General features: G+C 43.0%; 2 protein-coding genes and 1 long non-coding RNA gene across 3 annotated transcripts in view; 2 read left to right on the top strand and 1 right to left on the bottom strand.

Annotated features, from left to right (window-relative positions):
- net (atonal bHLH transcription factor 8-like protein net) overlaps nt 1-21,436 on the top strand; it is a 49,085-nt gene that overhangs the window by 7,319 nt on the left and 20,330 nt on the right. The gene's annotated exons all lie outside the window — the stretch shown is intronic.
- Nucleotides 13,720-19,593, bottom strand: LOC109042346 (uncharacterized). Its single transcript, XM_019059034.2, has 2 exons — nt 14,789-19,593; nt 13,720-13,825 (listed from the first exon to the last, which is right to left on the bottom strand). Exon 1 carries the CDS (start codon nt 18,653-18,655, stop codon nt 15,521-15,523), a length of 3,135 nt encoding a protein of 1,044 aa, XP_018914579.1. The 5' UTR covers nt 18,656-19,593; the 3' UTR covers nt 13,720-13,825; nt 14,789-15,520.
- LOC140224333 (uncharacterized) lies at nt 13,728-18,311 on the top strand. The gene is made up of 3 exons (XR_011899634.1): nt 13,728-14,050; nt 16,903-16,969; nt 18,172-18,311. It is a non-coding gene; the product is annotated as an uncharacterized lncRNA (long non-coding RNA).

Raw genomic sequence — 21,436 nt, forward strand, 5'->3', positions numbered from 1 at the left:
GCGAGTTCACGCCTCACGCCATCGCGCCTTCAATTTTCCAGACGCAACACGGACATCCATCAAGTACGAATAGTTGTATGTCTGCGCCGTCATCAACGCGCGTCGTTTTCCTTCATCTATTTCCATATTGTGTTGGTTCCATTCGTCTCATTTCTATTGGTGCTCCAAAAGCTACGTGAGCAACACAGCTAAAGACAGGTAGGACGTAATTGGGCCTGGTTTTTAAACTTTTCTCCCGAATCTGGAAGACACCTATCGGCAGCGCAGGGTGAAGCATAGCGAGTTCACGCCTCACGCCATCGCGCCTTCAATTTTGCAGACGCAACACGGACATCCATCAAGTACGAATAGTTGTATCTCTGCGCCGTCATCAACGCAAATTGAGGTGCCTCTTATTTTAAAAAAAATGGTCTACAGTCTCTTAAGCGCCCGTATAAAGTCGCACGTCTGAAAATTGGTATGTTCGCGAGGGTATCGTAGTTTCTCAATGGAATTCATCAGTTAAATTTTTCCGCACCCCTCGCGTGTCTCTCGTTCCGTCAATGCTAATATATCTCACGAAGTATTGTGTACGTTTCTCACACAAATAATACAAACTCATTTTAAAAATGTATATGTTTTTGACTGTTTTGATAGTTTCTTTCATTTTGACCGTTTTGACTGTCATTAAAAAACGCGACCGATGAATTTCAGGTAACGAGCGACTAGTTCCTGCTGTTCCAATAGGCGGGTATTCAGTTTGCCCCATCTATGCTCCTTTACTGTTCCTCGCAAAATCACTCGGTCTACCTGTGCTGCCGTGCTAAGGAAGGATGCCATATATGAACGTTCGAGAGTTGCCAAACTTTCTCCGATTAAATGTTTATTTTTGAGGAAAGTCATGAATATATTTCCTTGACATTTTCAGAAAATTTAGATCAAATTACAAACAAAATTATCTGAGAAATTGACCGAAAAATATTCAGAAGTTTTTCTGTAAATTAGCGATTTACCGAAGGAAATTGGCAACGCCTGAAGGTTCATGCGGCGTTTTTCCATAGCACGGCATCGTATGACAAACCTTAACTCTAAAAGCTCCCTAGACCAACCAATTGATTGTTGTTGCGCACGAATGCGAAAAGAGCAGTAGTCGCCGAGGCTTCGTTGTTGGCCAGAAGCTCGGAAAAGTGGGATTTGGAAGGAGTGGGCACTGGTCAGCGGACAAAACCTAAGCGGCGCGGTGGCGGCGGCGGCCGGGGAAAATCAATGCTCGGCGTCGCTGCGCCGGGTGAGACAACGTGGCCGAGGCGAGGGCGGGGTGGAATGGTTATGTAAAGCGAGACAGAAATGCACCGCGTCCGAGTATCCGATAACAATAAAATAGAAGTTTACCAATAGTGGTAAAAAAGAGCCGAGCGGAGCCGCATCCACCACGGCGCGGCGCGTCGGTGTGAGTGCCGACGCTTGTAGCCGCGGGTGTGGTAGTGAGTGTGGCACCTGTGCGCGCGATAAATTAACTCCGGGGTCCGGCAGCTCTCAACGAAACAGGTGTTCCGACACACGGATGCGGTGGGAAGAGGCTCGCTGGCGCCGCGCGCATACCATTCAGTCTAGCATCCCCCGCCTCCTTCCTCATCCCTCCCGCCCGCCCTCCGCAGCGATTATCACTCCGCGCCGAGCAGCCACCGCGGTCGGCTACACACCTACCCCCGCCGCGCCACCGCCCCGGCCCGGCCGTGTCGTCAATTCGTGGTGTCTTCCCGGCTTTAGACATACATATGTCTTCCCCGCTATATATACGTACGCTCCTCCGCGAAGGCGAAGGACCATCTGGCACGAAGCTCTGCGCCTCTGCTCGTTCTAAATTAACCGTCGCCCGGCCGCTCGGAATCTGTTTGTTTTCAGCTGGCACCTCACTACCACAGGTCAAGGCTTCCACCGCGGCGTAGTGTCCTGCTCGCGCTACTGCTTTCCACTTTCTTCGCCAAGTCACTCGCCTTCGCTTCTGCCTCCCGAAGTGTCGCGCGCATGCGAACGAGTTGTTTCTACAATAAGGGAACACGCTTTTTGAGATGAGTCCTGAAGTACGTAAGCATACTAACTCTGCGGGGTTCATCTAGAAGATGAACTTATATTCTTTTAGAAACAGTCCATTCTTCATCCAGAATCCTGTCGCAGTATAGTACAGTAGAATGACATCAGTATTGTCGTAACATACTGACGTCAAATCAGTACAAAGATAAGAAGCTTGGTAAACATTATCAAATCACTTCGAGCTAGTTACCGTATTACCAACTCATCTGCGCGGTCACACTGTCGAATGGATTTTTAAATGATACAACTATTCGTGCTCTGAAGCCACGCTAGGAGGTATTCCTCCCCATTGAAGGCGTTTCTTATGCGTCGTCAATTTTCATCATAGGATTATCTCAAGCAGCCGCTTTACTCGCTCATCTGCGCTGCTACTCTGTCGAATGGGTTTTTAAATGATACAACTATTCGTGCTCTGAAGCCACGCTAGGAGGTATTCCTCCCCATTGAAGGCGTTTCTTATGCGTCGTCAATTTTCATCATAGGATTATCTCAAGCAGCCGCTTTACTCGCTCATCTGCGCTGCTACTCTGTCGAATGGGTTTTTGAATGATGCAACTATTCGTCCTCCGAGGCCACGCTAGGAGGTATTCTTCCTTATTGAAGGCGTTTCTTATGCGTCGTCAGTTTTTATCAAAGGATTATCTCCAGCAGCCGCTTTACTCACTCATCTGCGCTGCTACTCTGTCGATTGGGTTTTTGAATGATGCAACTATTCGTCCTCCGAGGCCACGCTAGGAGGTATTCTTCCTTATTGAAGGCGCTTCTTATGCGTCGTCAGTTATTATCAAAGGATTATCTCAAGCAGCCGCTTTACTCACTCATCTGCGCTGCTACTCTGCCGAATGGTTTGTTAGGTGATACAACTATTCAGATATGCCTCTTGAGAAGAAGATATATCAACAAAAACGGTTAGAGCGGCTTCTTTTTGAAAAGAAACGCGAAACGCCGCGCTTCCAAAAGTCACATTCTTGTTTTGAAATTGAGCTCCTTTTTTTCAGTGAACCTAGAGTCCCTTTATACTGAGAGTCAAGACAACACCATTCATGGAGTCACAAACGGGAATAAAGATTACAGAAATTGAACGTTTTTCGTAATCTTTGATCGGCCCATTCTCGAATTCCTTTCTTCGTTCCTTCCCTCATTCCGTTTGTTCCTTGCCGAACCCGTAATTCCCCGGTCCATTCCAGATTATAATCTTTGCAATCGGTGAAACTGTAATCTTTATTCCCGTTTGTGACACTGTGAAGGCCTAAAATACGGGAACCAATCAGAAATGGATTTAAATTGTCTTGACTCTCAGTATAAAGGGACTCTAAGTGAACCCTGCGTTGACTGAGCCCACTTTGTTGATTTTACGGTTGACCTACGCATCTATGGCACCCGGTTGTGCGAACCCGTGGCGCGGCCAACTTCACACTGAGGGTACGATCGAGGCTGGGAGGCTTGAATTGCATGGATAATGGAAATCCGCGCGCACAATTAGCAACGCTCGCCTCACCTCCCGTTCCGGTCCGGTCTGGACATCGTCGCCGGTCGGACCGATCTTGATCTGACCGGAGAACACGAACACGCGGCTTGGGTCGCACACGCGCGTTTTCGCGGGTGCGTTGGCGCGCCGCGCCGGCCCCGCTCGCATTGAGCATTTCCGAGCCGTGTCATTACAAGGAATAATTCACTGTCGACCGGGCCTGCTCCTGCTCACGATTTTCTCATGATTAAAATCGAAGATTCCCTTAATCCTTAATCCTTTCGCGCCGTCGTTTTTCGCTCCTTATACGTCAGGCCTGGCGCCGCCGAGCTGCGCCTGCGCTGGCACTGTCTGTGAGCTGCAGAGCTGCTCCCACCGGGAGGCTCCCCGCCGCACACTGGATCCAGTAAAGAGGAGAGCTCGGACAAAATTTGGAAACTTTAAACGCTTATAACTCCGTCTATACAAACTTTGAGATTCTAAAAAAGGCTTCATTGGTTTTCCCGTGAAATTTTCTTTCTTAAGGTTTAAAATGTGACGAAATAAACACCAAAATTTGCAGTTTTAGTCAAAAATTTCACGTCCGACCTCTCTGATTGACGCGATCCACTGTGCGCCGCCGCCACCACCGCATTCCAGCCTCCCATACTTCGTCACCCCTCTAAAAGGGCTTATCTCAATCTCCACGTGAGCCATTTTCTACGATTAAATCCATGCTTCCTGGGGCTCATGCGGCAAACGAGATACGCTCTTACGTCAGAAGGAGCGACGACTTGCGCATCTCTCGGCTCTTGGTCCAGGTAAGGAGGCTCCGAAATATATCGGAATCCCTCGAGTACCGCTCCTCGGTAATTGCGCCTTTCCGCACGAAGGAAATCCATCAAATTGATGTCTGTGGAGAACTCCCGAAGTGGCCGGATGATTTTAAAGGGAGAAGTGGGTTCTTTATTTTTGGGAATACTTAAAAATCATATATAGTACCCTCGTCCGTGACCATCCACAGGAAATAGGACATTAGTTACAAATAACAACTCAAAATTAAGAAATTTGAACTACTGCTCCGAGAAGTGGTGAAGGACATTTTGGCGCAAAAAATGCTAGGAAATGTCAAATTAAACCAGAACTACATAGGTATATTCGTCTGAAGTTGCAGTTCGGAGAAGTACAAATACTTGGTTTTTAGAAAAAGGTATTTAAAGTTCTAGCGCACCATACCGAAGGCTCTAAAATGTTTCAGTAAGGAGTACCCATATACTAGGCATCGGCACAAAAATTAACTACATTGTTCGCAACCTACTCAGTTAAATACTATAGAGAGCTTTCAGTTGAAAATGTTCACAATTTGACTTACCCTAAGAAAATTATTTTCTCTGAAAAATTTGCCCCCGTATCCTGCGGCCTTTACCCCAGTAAACGGCCTCGTACGGGGTATACACGTATGCTCGAATTCAGGGAAATACAATGAGCCGCAAATGAAGGAGAAAATAATATTAAAAATGATTCCCCTCTTAATGAGTTCGACTTGGGTTACAATGATTTCGGCTAAAAATGCCTCTGACCCTCTACCTATTAAAATACAATCAACAACATGCCCGCCGACGAATGGGTGCAAGACATTACACAGTAGTGCTCAGCAATGCGGCATGATAAGTTCGACGCAAAGGTTGCCGAATTTGAAGGAAAATACTCTGAGCGCCCATTAACATACACGGCGAACAAAAATTTGCTGGTAAAAAAGAAATGTAAACGTGCCGCGGATGGGAAGCAGATGTCTCCAATCAGAGGGCGCGGCGGGGTTGACGACATGCGGTCGAAATGTGCGCGGATTCGGGCGTTATTTTATTGGCCCACACATGATCCGAAACGATTTAATCGAAAATTTTGATGAGAATACATGGCTAAACGGCGACTGTTCGCCGGGGTAGCCGGATACATGTGCGGCTAATGGCTGCCGCTGTGCTGCATGGGGTTTACGATCCAAACGCCGCCGACAGCTTGCGCCTATTAGTCACGTTATCATTATCTCATTGCGCTGCAAACCCTGATTTGGATTTGGACTTTTTATCCAATTAAAGTATACAGTATAAAATTATCGGATACTATTTGACAGTGGTTTTCTCGAAAGGTGTGCGAGTTAAATTTGAGTATACTTCACCGAAAACAAAACTCCGGCCGTGGGAGGGAGCCGCAATTACGGGCTATGTAGACATACCGTCCGTTCCGGGCTCAAAGGCCGAAAATTCCGGCTGCTGGAGCCGTAGCTTCGGCCTCTGAACCGGAGCAATCGAAGCCACGCCTCCAGCAGCCGGAATTTTCGGCCTTTGAGCCCGGAACGGACGGTATGTCTATATAGCCCGTAATTGCGGCTCCCACGGCCGGAGTTTTTTTTTCAGTGTTTCTGACATCAATCACAATCATCAATCTGACACACAATCATTTCTAATTGAAATGTGATATATTATGCTGAGAGGGACTCTATGAGATTTTTATAAAATGATTCCAACGGCAAACCGAGATATTCGGCAAAAAAGTTCGATCGTATCCATAATAGTAAAAAATCCGATGCGTTTCTCCAAAACATCCATTCAAGTCGAGCTGCGGAATCAAAACTACCTCTGGAGAAGTAACCTTTTGTAATATTTTTTTGGATGAAGACGAACGCTTTTTAAAACACGTGCCATTACTCGGACAGTTTTAAGTCTCTTTTCAAAAAGTTAAGCTCACATTAACCGTTTAAATCTCCTTTAGTCAAACACGCGAAAAACATGAATGACTACATTTCCCGCTAAGATGCAATATCAATTATTATCAATCAAATTATTATCAATACAAGAGATCAACTGTCATATGACGCTTCATAACACCACCTCATTTCATTTACGGTAGGAAATAACAAAGACGTCTAATTTCATCTTTTCAAAGAATTGAGAGACCACTCAATCCAAATTTTATGATAATTTTTGTGATAACAGCATGACTGCGTTTAACAATACGTCGCACCTGACGACCGATTTCTATCAGATTTTTTAACTTTTCTCAACCTAAATATCTGAGGAATGTTTGGAGCTCTTTCTACGACTGAAAGTTTTGAAATAAAGTGTGAAAAATACAGAATGGATAAGAATAAAAAGTCATTCATCTTTCAGCAGCGAACGATATTGTTAGAATAGCACTCCCGCACTCACACATGGCATGCCTCTTCCGCGCTGCGCCACAGCCGCGGATGTGCAATAGATTGATAGGGCACATCTGGCAAAGGTTGTATTCAGATCGGAATCGAATCCAATGTTGCCCATTTTCACCAAGCTGTCCAACATTCATTTTCAATTTGCGGATGCCGTTAGTATTCTATTGTTCTGAAGTACTTGCAGGCCCCGAGAAAAAATTAAGTAGCATAAGTATTATCCCTGCCCTTCAGCGTTACGAGAGGTGCTAAAATTAAATAAAGAGAAGAAAGACGTAGCGCCTTGAATGGGAGGATTCCTAGTTACACCAGTGAAAAAATTAGGATGAAAAAGCATTGGACAATATTTCATGAGACTGCAATCTCTCACAATGTCTTCCTTATGCCTTTGTGGAAGTCCGTTACTCCTTCAAATATGCGGATAGGTAAACAACCACACTGAGGAGTACAATTGGTAATTCACCCAATTTTGCGATGTCTGTGGCTCCGTATAATTTATCCGTGTAGTCGTTGTCGCCGCTTCCTTCGTTTTTATTCTTGATTGTGTCCAAAAACATGTAGAATTCCCGTGGAACCATCATTTTAGGCGACAAATGCCTGCATTTTCAAAACTTGCAACTGAGTTACGTGGCTCCGTACTAAAAAAAAGTCCGGCCAAATGAGCCGAACGCTCGGTGCTCTTGGTCAAATCAAAATTTCGGATCGTCAAAACAAACTTGTGGGTTTACAAACCGACCTTTCGGTTCGTGTAACCGAAACATAAGACCGAACTTCGTTCGTCAGTTCACTTCATTGCCGAAGGTCGGTTACACATACCAGAAGTTAGATTTGACAAACCGGATAGTTGGGCTGATATGGAACACCGGACGTTCGGTTCATGAGACCGAACTTTTTTTCAGTGGTGGAGTTGAGTCGCGGATTCTAAATCGTAACATTTGATTGGCTGCAGCTATGTGACGTCATGGTTGCGTTTTGGGCTGGAAGGCGGGAGCGCGGTTCCGGGTCGGGATCGGGATCGGTGGTTCTATTAATAAAAAGGAGGACGAGTGAATCGGTGATCGAGTACAGAAGGATGATGAATTCAACGGAGACAAAGAATTCATAGTGAATAACCCGGGTAAAAATAACCTCCGAAAGGCGCTGTGACCGCCCAATAATGCGCCATTGCCAAGCCTGTCCCCGTCCGGCACTTCCCGACTTTTGCCGAGCTTTGTACTTGCGAGCGTGTCCGCGTAAGGGAATCGGAGCGGAAAGGAACCAAGCCACATCCGCTATTCCCAAATTGGACTGGGTAGGTAATTCATTTTTCTACAAGAGAACGTTTTTGCGCATTCTTTTGAAAATTTTTAGGAATTTGCTTCGTCCTATGCAGGAAATTCACTGAAATTCGCACAAAAATCTGCACAACCGTTTTCTTGTGAAAAATTAAATTGCCCAGTTAAATTTGGAAATAGCTGATGTGGCTTGCTTTTTTCCTACTTAATGCCGCAATCACACGCTGAATGTGGCTTGAATGTGGAAGTCATCGGCCCGATGCCTGAATTTTGCGCGTGCACGCGCAAAATTCAGCAACGATTCTCAACAACCATAGGACTAATGTTGAATTTTTCTGAACTATTCGAGTAGATTTGATACACATCTGGATGAAAATAACTCGAATTTGCTAAATTTCAGCCGTTGGGCGATGACTGTTGACTTCCACATTCAGCTGCTAAATTCAGAATGTGATTGCGGCATAACGCGGTCCAATTATCGCTATGACCGAGCTGCGTTTTGATTGGCTCATCAGTTTAAGGCTTTTGATGAGGCTAATGTGGAAAAGAATTAGGGGTGCAGATAGTTCAAGCCTTCCCCCAAAATCAACCAACCCTCCCTCATGTTTACCTACATATAAATTCATGATCGGTTCTCCTGGCAGTAACTTTAATGTAGGGCCCGCAATTTGGGCAGGCCCCTGGCCCATGGCACTCTGAGACCCAATCGCTTGCTGACATTTTCACGTTTAATCCCTTAGTCGAGCTTGGGGATATTGAGGGGGCCTAGAATTACGGTCTGCGGCCGGACCTGAGTTTTGTGAGTAACCTCACTGCCTCCTGGAAACTTTAAAAGAAAAAAAAAACAAAGAGAAGGAAAAAGAGAAAAGGGAAAAAGAATTATCTATCCTAGAGAATTGGACTTCCTCTCCGCCATAATGCCGTATTTTACTAAGTGTTTCCCCACTATGTTTCGTTTTCATTGGGGTTCCCCCGTTTTCTCCTGGTCTCGCAGGGCTCCCCCATATGTAATAACTGAGCCTTGCGCTAAAATTAACCTTCCTTTACCTTATATTGTGTCCACCACCATTTCGAGTTAAATTTTTTATTGAACGTGTTTGAATGGCACCGTTGTGAAGGAAAATGTTAGTAAAAAAAATAAATAAGTAGAATGGGAAGTTGTTTTATGATTTTTACTTTCGATCTTTCACAACCAATGACGTCCTTGCCAAATTTGGTAAGCACGACTTTTTTTAGACCGGACTTTCGCATTTGAATTCCGAACGTAGGGCCGCTCAGTTTTCACGGATTCACAAGCATGAACTCATGCGGTTTTCTGTTTTTCTTTCGTCTCGCGATTTGTAAAAAGCTGGATAGCTAATTATTGAAAATATATTCAAAATATTAAATCGAGCATGCGGGATTCGGGATTATAATTGGCAACGTGGATCATACGCGACGAAAGGTGTGCACACCGAGTCTGAGCGAGCACTAGATCACGTGATAAGCATTATTAGCATGCGCTATTCAACGCATCTGATAGCTGATCTCTTTATTTTTAGTCGTCAATTTTGACCTATTGCTCCGCATTTGAGTTTTTACACCATGAAAATCACACTCGATAAACATGCCGGGTCAACGGTTCGTCCCCCCCCCCCTTGCCCCGCCCTCTCGTTTTGCTAGCAGACTCACCGCTCACAGCTTTTAACAATTCCTATACGTATGCCCGTAAAATTTCTCGCACTGCCCAATTACTTCCAGATGCACTAGTGAAGTTGAAAAGAATCAAGAGGACAAGCCTGATTTTCGATTATACAAGGTGTTCGAAAAGTCCCCTCCCCCCCCTCTAACTTTTGACCTAATTGAGGTAGAGATTTGAAACTTGGAGGGTGTTCCTATATCAAAGGAAGCTACTTTTTGACCCCCCCAAAATTTTGGGGGGGCCCCATTTTGGGGGGGTTACGGACCCTAACTTTTAATTTTCAAATGGGAAGACCCCCTTTGTGATACCTCGTTCGAAAGAGCATAAAAAAAGAACATTTTTCGCGCAAACCGGAAGTCATTATCTCAAACCGTTTCAAAATGGCGGCCGGTCAAAGTTCCAAATGGCCGAAAATTGGCACCTCTGCTATTTGCACATGGATTTGCTTGAAACTCGGTATCTGGGGGTATTTTGGCACGAGAAAAACGAATTTAACGTTAGATTTTCAAAAAAACCCTAATTTATCAAAATGGCGACCGGTTTAGGCTCAAAAAGGCCGAAAATTTGACAAACTCGATTTTTTTTGCACCTGAAATTCGGTATCTGGGGGTATTTTGACCCGAGAATAACGAATTCAACGTTAGATTTTTAAACAAACCCTAATTTTTCAAAATGGCCGCCGATTAAAGTTCAAAATGGTCAACAATTGGCAACCTCGACTTTTTGCCGATAGATTCGCCTCAAACTCGGTGTTTGAGGGTATCTGGGTGGGAGACAAACGAATTCGACGTTATTTCACCGAGTTTCAGGCGAATCTATCGGCAAAAAGTCGAGGTTGCCAATTGTTGACCATTTTGAACTTTAATCGGCGGCCATTTTGAAAAATTAGGGTTTGTTTAAAAATCTAACGTTGAATTCGTTATTCTCGGGTCAAAATACCCCCAGATACCGAATTTCAGGTGCAAAAAAATCGAGTTTGTCAAATTTTCGGCCTTTTTGAGCCTAAACCGGTCGCCATTTTGAAAAATTAGGGTTTTTTTGAAAATCTAACGTTAAATTCGTTTTTCTCGTGCCAAAATACCCCCAGATACCGAGTTTCAAGCAAATCCATGTGCAAATAGCAGAGGTGCCAATTTTCGGCCATTTGGAACTTTGACCGGCCGCCATTTTGAAACGGTTTGAGATAATGACTTCCGGTTTGCGCGAAAAATGTTCTTTTTTTATGCTCTTTCGAACGAGGTATCACAAAGGGGGTCTTCCCATTTGAAAATTAAAAGTTAGGGTCCGTAACCCCCCCAAAATGGGGCCCCCCCAAAATTTTGGGGGGGGTCAAAAAGTAGCTTCCTTTGATCTAGGAACACCCTCCAAGTTTCAAATTTCTACCTCAATCAGGTCAAAAGTTAGAGGGAGGGGAGGGGACTTTTCGAACACCCTGTACACCACAAGAGGTCCCGCGCCGCAAAGTCAACCCCCCCCCCCCCTCCTCACTTAACATAAACTTTTTAAGTTTTTTGGGACTATCTCCGCTTTGACACATAGACTCATTAAAATGTCAATAAGAAGCCCTCTCCTCTTATTTCCTCTTATTATGCTGCTTTGCTAAGGAAAAACGCCGTATGAACATTCGGAAGTTGCCAAATTTTCCCGGATAAACCATGTGTTTTTGAGGAAATATATTCCGATTTTTTCTTGAAATTTTTAAGTATTTTAGATAAGTTGCAAACAAAATTGTCGGAAAAATCTGAAAAAAAAATATTCCAAATTTGCCCCGTAAATTCGGTATTTATTGAGGTAAATATGGCAACGTCCTAAGACTCATGCGGCGTTTTCCCTTAGCACGGTAGAATGTGTCCCAAAAATGCCGCAATGCCCTTTAAGTGGGATTAAGATTTCAAAAAATGGGGGACGTCTCCTGGACCCCTGCTTCACTAAGAAATTCGCCACCTAATCCAAAAATCTGTAATCCAGCCCTAATCAAGAGTAAAGAAAGTTATCCTAAAAAGCTAGAAATGTGCACTGCTTGTGTCATTGCTGGTATATACAAATGAATCTACGAATTATATATTTTTTTGTCTGTTTCAGGTGAGTTTGCTTTGGAGTGTTAAGAATACATCCGCTCAAAACTGTAAGCGAAATTAGTTAATTACTACCTCACGCATTCCAAGTTTTCCGGCCCGAAGCCATTCCAGGCGAGGCACTTAAAAACAATTTTCACCTGTTTTTAAAGCATCATTAAACCCTACTTGTATTTTCTCATGTGATAACATACTTAAAACTAGGCGCTATTCTCCTATTCTCTACTTATTTAATGTAATGAAATAGACAAACTTAGATACTTTCCCGAATATATATATATTTTTTTTTGTCCGGAACATCGGCTGACTTTCGGGAGTTGTGGAGTGCTCACCACACTATCCTCGAATTGAATTATGATTTTTAATCAAATGATTACCACCCATACGGCTACTTCACGATGACGAGTATTTTTATTTGCAACTCGTGTGATTTGTGTCAAGTATCAGCTCTAGTAAATCCATAAATGCGTTTCAATTAGTTGTGACTGCAATAATCGTACGGTAGGAATGGACCCTTGCAGCTCGTATCAATAAGAATCGAGTGGCTGTGAATAGTAGACAAGATCATGTCGAGGCTCAAGTGTGTAATGTGAGCAGCGCAACAAAAACAATTAAAAAGGCATCAACTAGGGTGGACAGCAAACAGGGAGGCCCTTTTCAAGTGACGGACAGGGACAATACAAACGCGCTATTGCCAAACAGCATCCCATACTTCTTTCACTGATATTAGAGCGAGCCAGATACTGCTGTAATGTTCTTTATTCCAGCTTAAGCTGGGTTATTTTTTAATTGGATTTTTAGTGGAAGAATTTTATTCCCTCTGAAAGTTCAAAACCCTTAAAGTTTAAAGTCTTGCAATAGCTGCTGAAAAATTACCACCAAATTTCCCTTCTCACGCAACAGGGCAGTTCTGCACCCGTAAAGCTACGATATGGTTTCACAGTCGCGAAATGTGAATGATCGATTATCGATATTTCTCCATTTGAAGCCGTAGAAATAATTGATCCCTCAAGGTATTCGTTGCTGACACCTTATTTATCGATCCTTTTCCATCGGTTTAAATAAAAGATACATCGATATATCGCAAAGCACGCCACTCCGCTGGTTTCCATGTCCCTAAACTTCGGGCTTTCGAACTGATAAAATTGACTCGGATTTGTGTACGGTTTACGGACAGCAGGTCTACAAGAAAAAGGGCTACAAAAAAAGGGCTACTTTTTTTGGTCTACAGTCAAACTGTCGTCATGAAAATGCCTATTAAAGTAGTGTCTATAGTAAAATATGTCTGCGGTATTAAAATGTCTTCGGTCTGACTGCCTACTCCAAAAATGTCAAAGTATGCATTTATGTCGTCTGATAAGAATCTCATTTGAAAGTTTATCCCCAAAGACAGGACGAGGCTGTGGATGCTGCAGAAGCTGCTGCGTAAAAATTGTGAGTCACATTTCGCGAATAATTTACCCCATAAATATCAACATGTATATTTTATATATATTTTATTTATTTTTTTATTTTATAAATATATTTTATATATTTTTAGTGGCCAACATACCTAAATATTTTGACATTTTCGAAGTGGGCAAACAAACCGTAGACATTTGAATAGTGTGGACATATTTGACTGTAGACATAATTTCAGTAGGCATTTTAATGTAGACGTTTTGACTGTAGACTGAAAAAGGTAGCCCTTTTTTCTGTAGACGTACTGTCCGCATACCTTGTGTACATCGATGACTTCTGATAAGCTCCATTCGATCAACTTTCGAGTGTGCCTGAGGAGGAGGGCGCCGAGAGGTGGCAAACGGACCGCGGGGAGGTCGGGATGCAGACGGCAGGGATGATTAAAGCGAGAGATTAGCCGGCGAAGGGACAGAAGCCAGCTGTGGCCGGCGTGACGGGACACGGGACGCGCCACGGGTGACAGGGATGGGGCTCGCGGATCACGTGTGCCGCGACCGCGGGCCGCAGTTGCAATACCACCTACCCATACCTGGCCACGGGGGGATTGAGGTTATGTCGGCCGTGAATCGATACGAAGCGTTTGCTTACATAGGAGTGCATTGGCGAAACCTAGTGAAAACCGGATTATTATTAAAAGTTGACCGATTTTCTCGATGTTTTTGGGCAGTAATGATTCTTGAGACGTGAAGTGATATATTTGAATTCATTTTGAAGTAATAAAACTTAATTTTAGGAGATATAGTGTATAATTCACCAGTTTCTTATCTTGTGACTCGTCTGGCTCCCTATGTTAAGGGGAAAATATTTGTCCTTAGTGAATGTGGCGGCATAATTGTAAGTAAGGGTTCTGTTTGACTCGTCTATTAATATTTGGATTAATTAATCGTTCAATTTCTCAATGCAACCAATGAAACTTTAGTCTCATATCTCTGTTTAGTCAGGATGATGGTGTCAATCTGGTATCGCTTACAGTGATTTGTGTTCCCTGAAGGCATGTCTGTAACTACTCTTTCATAAGCAGTCATTTCTCCAAGGAGTGATAGTGGTTGAATATCAAAATCTTAAGAAATTCACGCCTCAGTGTCTGTCTACGAAAATCAGTGTCTGGTTTTAATAGTTTCCCTTTACTTTAATCAAGAGTTCTCTGTCAGTGTCACTCTATGTTCCTGGAAGTACACAAATTTTTGCTTTGAGCGCTGTTTTGAATTCAATGGACTCTTGTCAATACTGAAGATCCACTTGCTCAAAACTGTCTATCAAAGTTATTGTCACCATAGAATCTTATTAAAGCCAGTCTTCAAAGATGAACAAGTAATATGACTGGTAACACTTCAGCTTGAATAATACTTTATCAACCATTGGTTTTCTTCTCAGTGCTTCTGCTGCATGTCTCTCATCCTAGCAAATCATTCTACTGAATGTGGTATTAATAGAATGCCTTTACCTTGTATTTTGGAACATACATCTCATTCGATATTTACGCCTCTAGATAATGATGCAACGCTAACTGATGCTGGTACCAAAATGCTCAGCGCAAGCTATGAATTTATAAATGATTAAAAAACTACTCACATTTAATGAAGGTATTCATGTAGATCAAATCCATGCACCATGCAAACTTCTTCAGTGGTTGATTTTTGAGGATCAGGAGGCAAAAAGGTGGAAGTTAATTGAAGCAAGTTATAGGAGATGAGGATTGGATTGGATTGGTTGTTGATTAAAGTTGATGAAAGTTGATTGAAGCGAATGATAGGAGGTAAGGATTAGATTAGAGTTGTCCTTAATGCAGAACCAAGAGATGAGATGTCAAGGACGCGAGGGAAGCATATCTATTTACAGTTAATCATGATGATAGTTACGTAATTGCAAAACACACTTAAGTAAAAGCTTTAAAAAAAGCAAAGTCTAATGCATCAAATGTACGTAAAAAAGTTATTGATAAAAATAGATTTAAGTTTGTAAAAGTTTTATTACACAACACTGGCAAAAAGCTAAATGCTCAGCAACAAAAGTTTATCACGTGTCAAATAATGAAGGCAATTGAAGCTTGCTTGGTTTAAAGTTCAACGTTGCTTGATAAGAAAGCACCAAAAAGGTTCAGCCCAAATTTACTGTATAATATCTTAGCAGAAGCAATTTTAAGCAGGGATCAAAGTATACAATGCGCACTTGAACAAAAATTAAAGTTTTGCAAGCAAGGCAGGGTTTAAGTGCAAAAAAATTTAGGGAAATATAGGGAGAAAAATGTATGAAAGTTCATTTAAGCACTACCGAAAATGCAGGAAAATGCTTGAAGCAAAATGTTTAAAGAGAGCCTTTGGAACTCAATTTCGCAATTTTCCTTGCGTTCACATCCTTTACCTTGGCTTTTGAGTACTTAATTTTGCTTTCTGTGTCATTCGTCGGTGCATCTGCATCTTCCTCTATTTCATCTGTTAGCTGCTTTGCTTTTTCGGCTTCTTTCTTTGCATCTTCTGCTTTTTTCTTGGCTTCTTGCTTTGCTTCTTGTTTCTGCAACTTTATTGCTATTTGGCGAGTAATGTTTGACTCATTTAGAGTCTTCGTATAGTTATTTAAAAAAATATTTGCAAGTACTCCTGTAAATTTTTTTACAACTTTTTGCAAAGATAAATTGCAAGAATCAGACTCACAAGAAAAAAGCATATCATCGAGAGTTTGCTCACACAATTTTACTCCGAGAGTTTTGAAAGCTTTTCGCTGGTTGTTCAATTTCAAAAACTGCTTTTCATACTTCTGAGAAATTAGCGTCTGAAACAATTTGAAGGAATCCATACAAAAATGAAATGAAAAATCAGACGGCCGGTTCAGACCTCCTCTATCCAAGCCGCTCAGATATTCATAGGTCTCTTTCACTCGTTCAATTTCTAAAGGTTTATTTGTAACGAGTGTTTCTCTGCATTCAGCGCAGACTTCCTTCTCTTCACGCCTCAGCTTTTGTAGAGTCTTGGTAGCTGCATAGCTGGCCAGGCAAAGGAGCACTCTTCTATCCGTCAAAGTGACCGTGATTTCACTGATTTCACTGAGAGCACTTTCAAATAATGTTGTATCTTCAGCTTTCTCACTGAGTGCAGTTGCTGTTGCTTTGCATCCTTCCGCAAAGGAAGTAAGTGAAAATTCACCAGAATTGGCCGATTTTAGCTTCAATATGCTGAGCAATTTCAGTTTCCTCTCTGACTCCAGAACTTGCTCGACGGTGACAAAATAGCTACAACCTGAGATTCTGCGGTAACCACCAAATCTTGCCTCCAAATTATCGGTTTGTAGCTTGCCGAGTAAAACAAATCCCCATCCTAGATCTATGAGGACGAATTCGCACAGTTCGAGAGTCGCTTTTATGGTGTGATAAAAGGCTGTATGAGTTTGAACGGTGAAACTTTCAGGGAGTCCGGGGAGCTCCCAAATTTCAAGGAATAGCAGGAGGTCTCTCAAAAATTTCAGCTTCTGATCTTTGGTCCCCATCACCGGCTCACACCACATGTCATTGAGCCTCTTGCCTTTGTCAGGATTTTTGACATTCGAAATTTTCCACCATCTGCCAATAATTTGGAGGAACATGATGGACCCGTCTGATATCTGCACATTATCCTTTTTCAAAGTCTGAAGCGCTACTCTTGTTGAATCTTGAAAGACAGCGTTGACTAATGAAACATTCTGTCTTTCCACAGAGGATGGATACACAGCCTTTCGGGTCAACTTAGGCGCAAGCTTCAAGACTGCATTTGCTTCAGCATGGTAGAGATTTTTAACGTCTTCAAATTTTGCCTCGAGGAATGTCACTTCGTTGGGCACTGGTCGGACAACATTACAGTTTGAACTGTCAAATTCGATAGGATTCGATGTGTGCAAGGGCTTGTCAAAAAGTGGCACTTGCCTGACGTCAGGAATTTTAAGAACCTGGTTTGGGGCATTCAGCCAATTATTTCTAATGTTCTTAAATAAGTGCACTTGGTCAAAGAGCAGAAAAAGAGGTTTGCTGGGGTCAAACGGGTTTGGTATACGAGTCTTCAAAACACCGCCACACAATAACTCAAACATTTTCCTATTTACTTGATTGTTGTCGGAAATAGCACACAACACAAAGAATCCAACTTCCACCATTAACTTCAAAACAGCTTTAGTTAATTGAAGCAATATTTCTCCGTCTAAATTTCTTACTGGAAAGAGAGCGATAACATCTTTGTTCTTCGATTGTAGAGAAGAAGACATAAATGCCTGGATAGTTCCAGCAGTCAGATCTGAGGAAGTACCAGAACCATGTTCAGCAATGCCGAAAACTTTTCCACCTTTATACACAAGTTTAGAGTTAGTGTAAATTTCGTCTAGTTGTAAGTTTACGGTTTTGTCTTCCTCAGCCAACAATTTAAATTTCTCCATCAAGAAGGCTTTTTGAGTCGGTCCTATACCACAACCGTCATTTCCTATCTTACAAAGCAGTTTTTGAAGATACCTAGGATGAGGGAGAGTTAGTTGTTCAGTTGCTCTCATAGACTTATAAGCTCCAGGAAAAGCATAAAAGATTGCAGCAGCCCACTTCAGCATTTCTGGAGAGTAGCGGATTGAAGTTGCGACAGCCAACTTCAACTGCTCTATCAGAAAATTAAGTTTGGCTGCTTTCTCAGCTTCGATATCGTCTCCTATCTCGCACCACACTACAGCATCAGAAATTTTTGAAGCAAAGTTGGTAACTTTCTCTTTTAAAGCTCTCTCGTCTCTCACGGGTAACATTTGAATGAGCGATTCAAATTTTGACCAGCGGTCGCACTTGAGATCAGGTCCAAGACATGATTTAAATGGCTCATATGAAAGCTCAGCAAAATTATTAAAAACTTTAATGACAAGATCTTCGGATATTTTTATGAAGATGATGAATGGAAGAGATTCTAAATTATCATCCTCAACCTTTGAGAGTAACATGTACCCATTGTATGATTCAGATTTCAGAGTTCCAATGCTTCGCTTCAAGAAACCTTCCTTGAAATGTTTCAAGTCCCGGATAGTGTCTCTCTCCTCCTGCAGCTGAAAGCTCCTCTTGAGCTGAGCCCGGGCCATTTCTTGGTCTCGCTCTGACGGGTCTTTCCTTCTTTTGGCAGGAACTGTTGATCGGTAAGCCGGTTGATTTGGGAAGATGGTGGGGTATGCATCCTTCGTTAACTTTGGTACCTCCCTTGGCACCTGAATAACTGGACCCTCCTTAGTCTTAAATTCTTCGTGTGTCACAACGAATTGAGGGTGAAAGTGCTTAATGCACACGACAGAGCTTTTTGTGACGGTGAAATTATCCCTGCTTAGTGCATTAATCCATTTAGCATGGCGCTCTGGATCCTTCACAGAATCAGGGAATTTGAACGTTGAAACATTCGGACCAGGCGAGCTCGCATAGTTAGATTTACAGCCAGGTACGCAACAACATCTACCCATTGTTCTCAAATTTAACTAATTCTAAATAGTCAGAGTTCTCTATTCTAATTATTGACTAGCAAGAGTTCCGCTTAAAGCCACCATTACCGAAAAATATTCAAAAAGTGCAGAGAACCAATGCTCATAGCGTGGCAAAGGAAAATTCAGAGTAAAACAGTAAAAAACCCAAATGCTTATAGCATGCCAAAAAATAATTCAAAGCACCATTAATGTGAAAATCCATGCTTTTAACAAAACGAATGCAAAATATCCACACACATATTTAGATTTAGAAATTCTTACGTCGTCAGGGATCCTGTTCGACCGCAAGAAGTTGCACTGCAGATAAAATGAAGTAAAATGAAGCTGTTTCACTACACTGAGAGTGCAATGAAACAAACTGGACCAAAGGTCTCAATCTTAATTTTACTTCATTTATAATTGAGAGGTCATCAAAATTAATTGGTGATGATAATCCCTCTTCTATGACAAAGTAAGCCATCGTACTGCAGCTACAACTTGTTACGATGATGGTAAAACAAACAGGGTGTGCCTTCACTTTAACACTAAATTGATTTGCAAACTTCCAGGAGAGCTGGATGGTGATAATCCATACAAAAAATAAACTTTTTAGTGGAAGGAATTGAGATAAATTTGCACAAAAAGCTTTCTCCTCCCGACACATGGAGAGGAGCCGACCGGACAAACATGAAATACGAACGAAAATGCATTGAAATAAATTCATTTTGCTGTTTTTCATCTCCTCGGCGGAAAGAACGACGGCACGGAATGAATAATTACCGAAATTGAGAGACTTTTAACGAAAAAACCCGGAAAAACACTTGATTTCGCACCACGATTCCATAAAAACACACGGAAGCACGTTCACCAAGCCGATTCACGGCCGACATAACCTCAATCCCCCTGTGGCCAGGTATGGGTAGGTGGTATTGGCAGTTGCCCATAAGGGTCGCCGCCGCGCCGCGTCGAAAGTATACGGGCCATTATTCAACCAGCCGCGCGGAGTCAGGTGCGGAACCCCTACTCCAACCCTTCCAACTTATCCACCGGTGGCTAAAAAACACGCCTTAATTGAAACCGTACTCACCCAACTGCAATCCAGTAACAGTCTTGATGATTCCCGGTCGGGTCAATGCCTCTATCAGGAGAGACATGCTTGAGGAGAGGGTGGTGATAAGAGGTTGTCGTCACTTTCCGGCTGAAGTATCACAAGCGCCATGCGACGTCTCAAAATTTCTGTCACCGTTTTTTTTTTTTTTTTTTTGACAGAGAAATTGTTTGTTGGATCTGTTTGAAAATTTTAACGAATCTTATCGGCAGCACGAAGAAAATTCAGTGAAATTTTCCAACTGCTTCGTCGAACAATTTCTCTGTAAAAAAATAAAATAGCGGCGGAAACTTTGAAACGTCGCATGGTGCTTGTGATGCTTTGGCCGTAAGGTGACGATGTTCCAGGCAGTTAGTTAAATCAGACATTTTATCTAATGCTAAGGCGACTAGTCAAATTTTGATAGTTCACGGAATGTTTTAAATTTATTGCGAAGAACTCACGAGTTTTCAATACATCGGGAAAAATAACTCATCAAATCTACGAACTCTCCTTGTTCCTTGCTTTTCAACCTCTTAAATGCTTTACATGTATTTATATGCTAAAATTTTAAAAAAATTGTATTTTATAATGGTATGCTGTAAATTTTTTGATAAAACGTTCAGGAGCTGAAAATCATATCAAGTACTACTGCATAGCGCAAATTTTTACAGATAATTCTTTCCTACAGGAGCAATGCACAGCTTTGTCTGAAATTAGAAAAATAATCGAAATTTCAATATGATTGAAAATACGTGACTAGGTTATCCCGCCAACAAGTAGAATCTCCATGAGCCCGGGCGGATTAACACTTGAGCGTGATGTTGAGTTCTCCTTCAAACCAGCGAGTATGCAATCCGGGCTACCGGGAAGTCGAAATAGTTGTATGGCGCCATACGCATAGTCACGTTGCGCACCTTCAAACCAGCGAGTATGCAATCCGGGCTACTGGGAAGTCGAAATAGTTGTATGGCGCCTTACGCATAGTCACGTTGCGCACCTTCAAACCAGCGAGTATGCAATCCGGGCTACTGGGAAGTCGAAATAGTTGAATGGCGCCTTACGCATAGTCACGTTGCGCACCTTCAAACCAGCGAGTATGCAATCCGGGCTACTGGGAAGTCGAAATAGTTGTATGGCGCCTTACGCATGGTCACGTTGCGCACCTTCAAACCAGCGAGTATGCAATCCGGGCTGCTGGGAAGTGGGAAGTCGAAATAGTTGAATGGCGCCGTACGCATAGTCACGTTGCGCACCTTCAAACCAGCGAGTATGCAATCCGGGCTACTGGGAAGTCGAAATAGTTGTATGGCGCCTTACGCATGGTCACGTTGCGCACCAACCGCCCCCTTCCTCATTCACCGGAATGCTCCCACTCCGACCCCTTCTCGCGTGTGCACGATCGAGCGATTCGGATCATTCCGGCGTGTGATTAGAGAGCGTTGGCGTTCGTCTACACATCGTTTGATAAGCGCGATAGGGCAGCAATTGCCGTGGCGGCCTTCGCACTCGCACTCGCACGCGGAAAAGCGGTGCAGTTGAGTCGTACAGCTGCTGCAGTGACCCACATGCGGGACAGATGTCGCCCGCACCCCCATCCCTCGCGCCACCGCGCCGTCGCCCCCGCGCGTCGGTTTAGCGCCACCGATCCGCCGCCGCGCCGCTCCGACGCGCCCCAACGCCTTGCCTTGCGT

The sequence above is a fragment of the Bemisia tabaci genome, chromosome 3, assembly GCF_918797505.1.
Source record: "Bemisia tabaci chromosome 3, PGI_BMITA_v3".
NCBI classification, from domain to species: Eukaryota; Metazoa; Arthropoda; class Insecta; order Hemiptera; family Aleyrodidae; genus Bemisia; species Bemisia tabaci.

What these genes read in the sequence shown, in the direction of transcription:
- LOC109042346 (XM_019059034.2), bottom strand. Translation starts at nt 18,655, where the DNA reads ATGGGTAGATGTTGTTGCGTACCTGGCTGTAAATCTAACTATGCGAGC.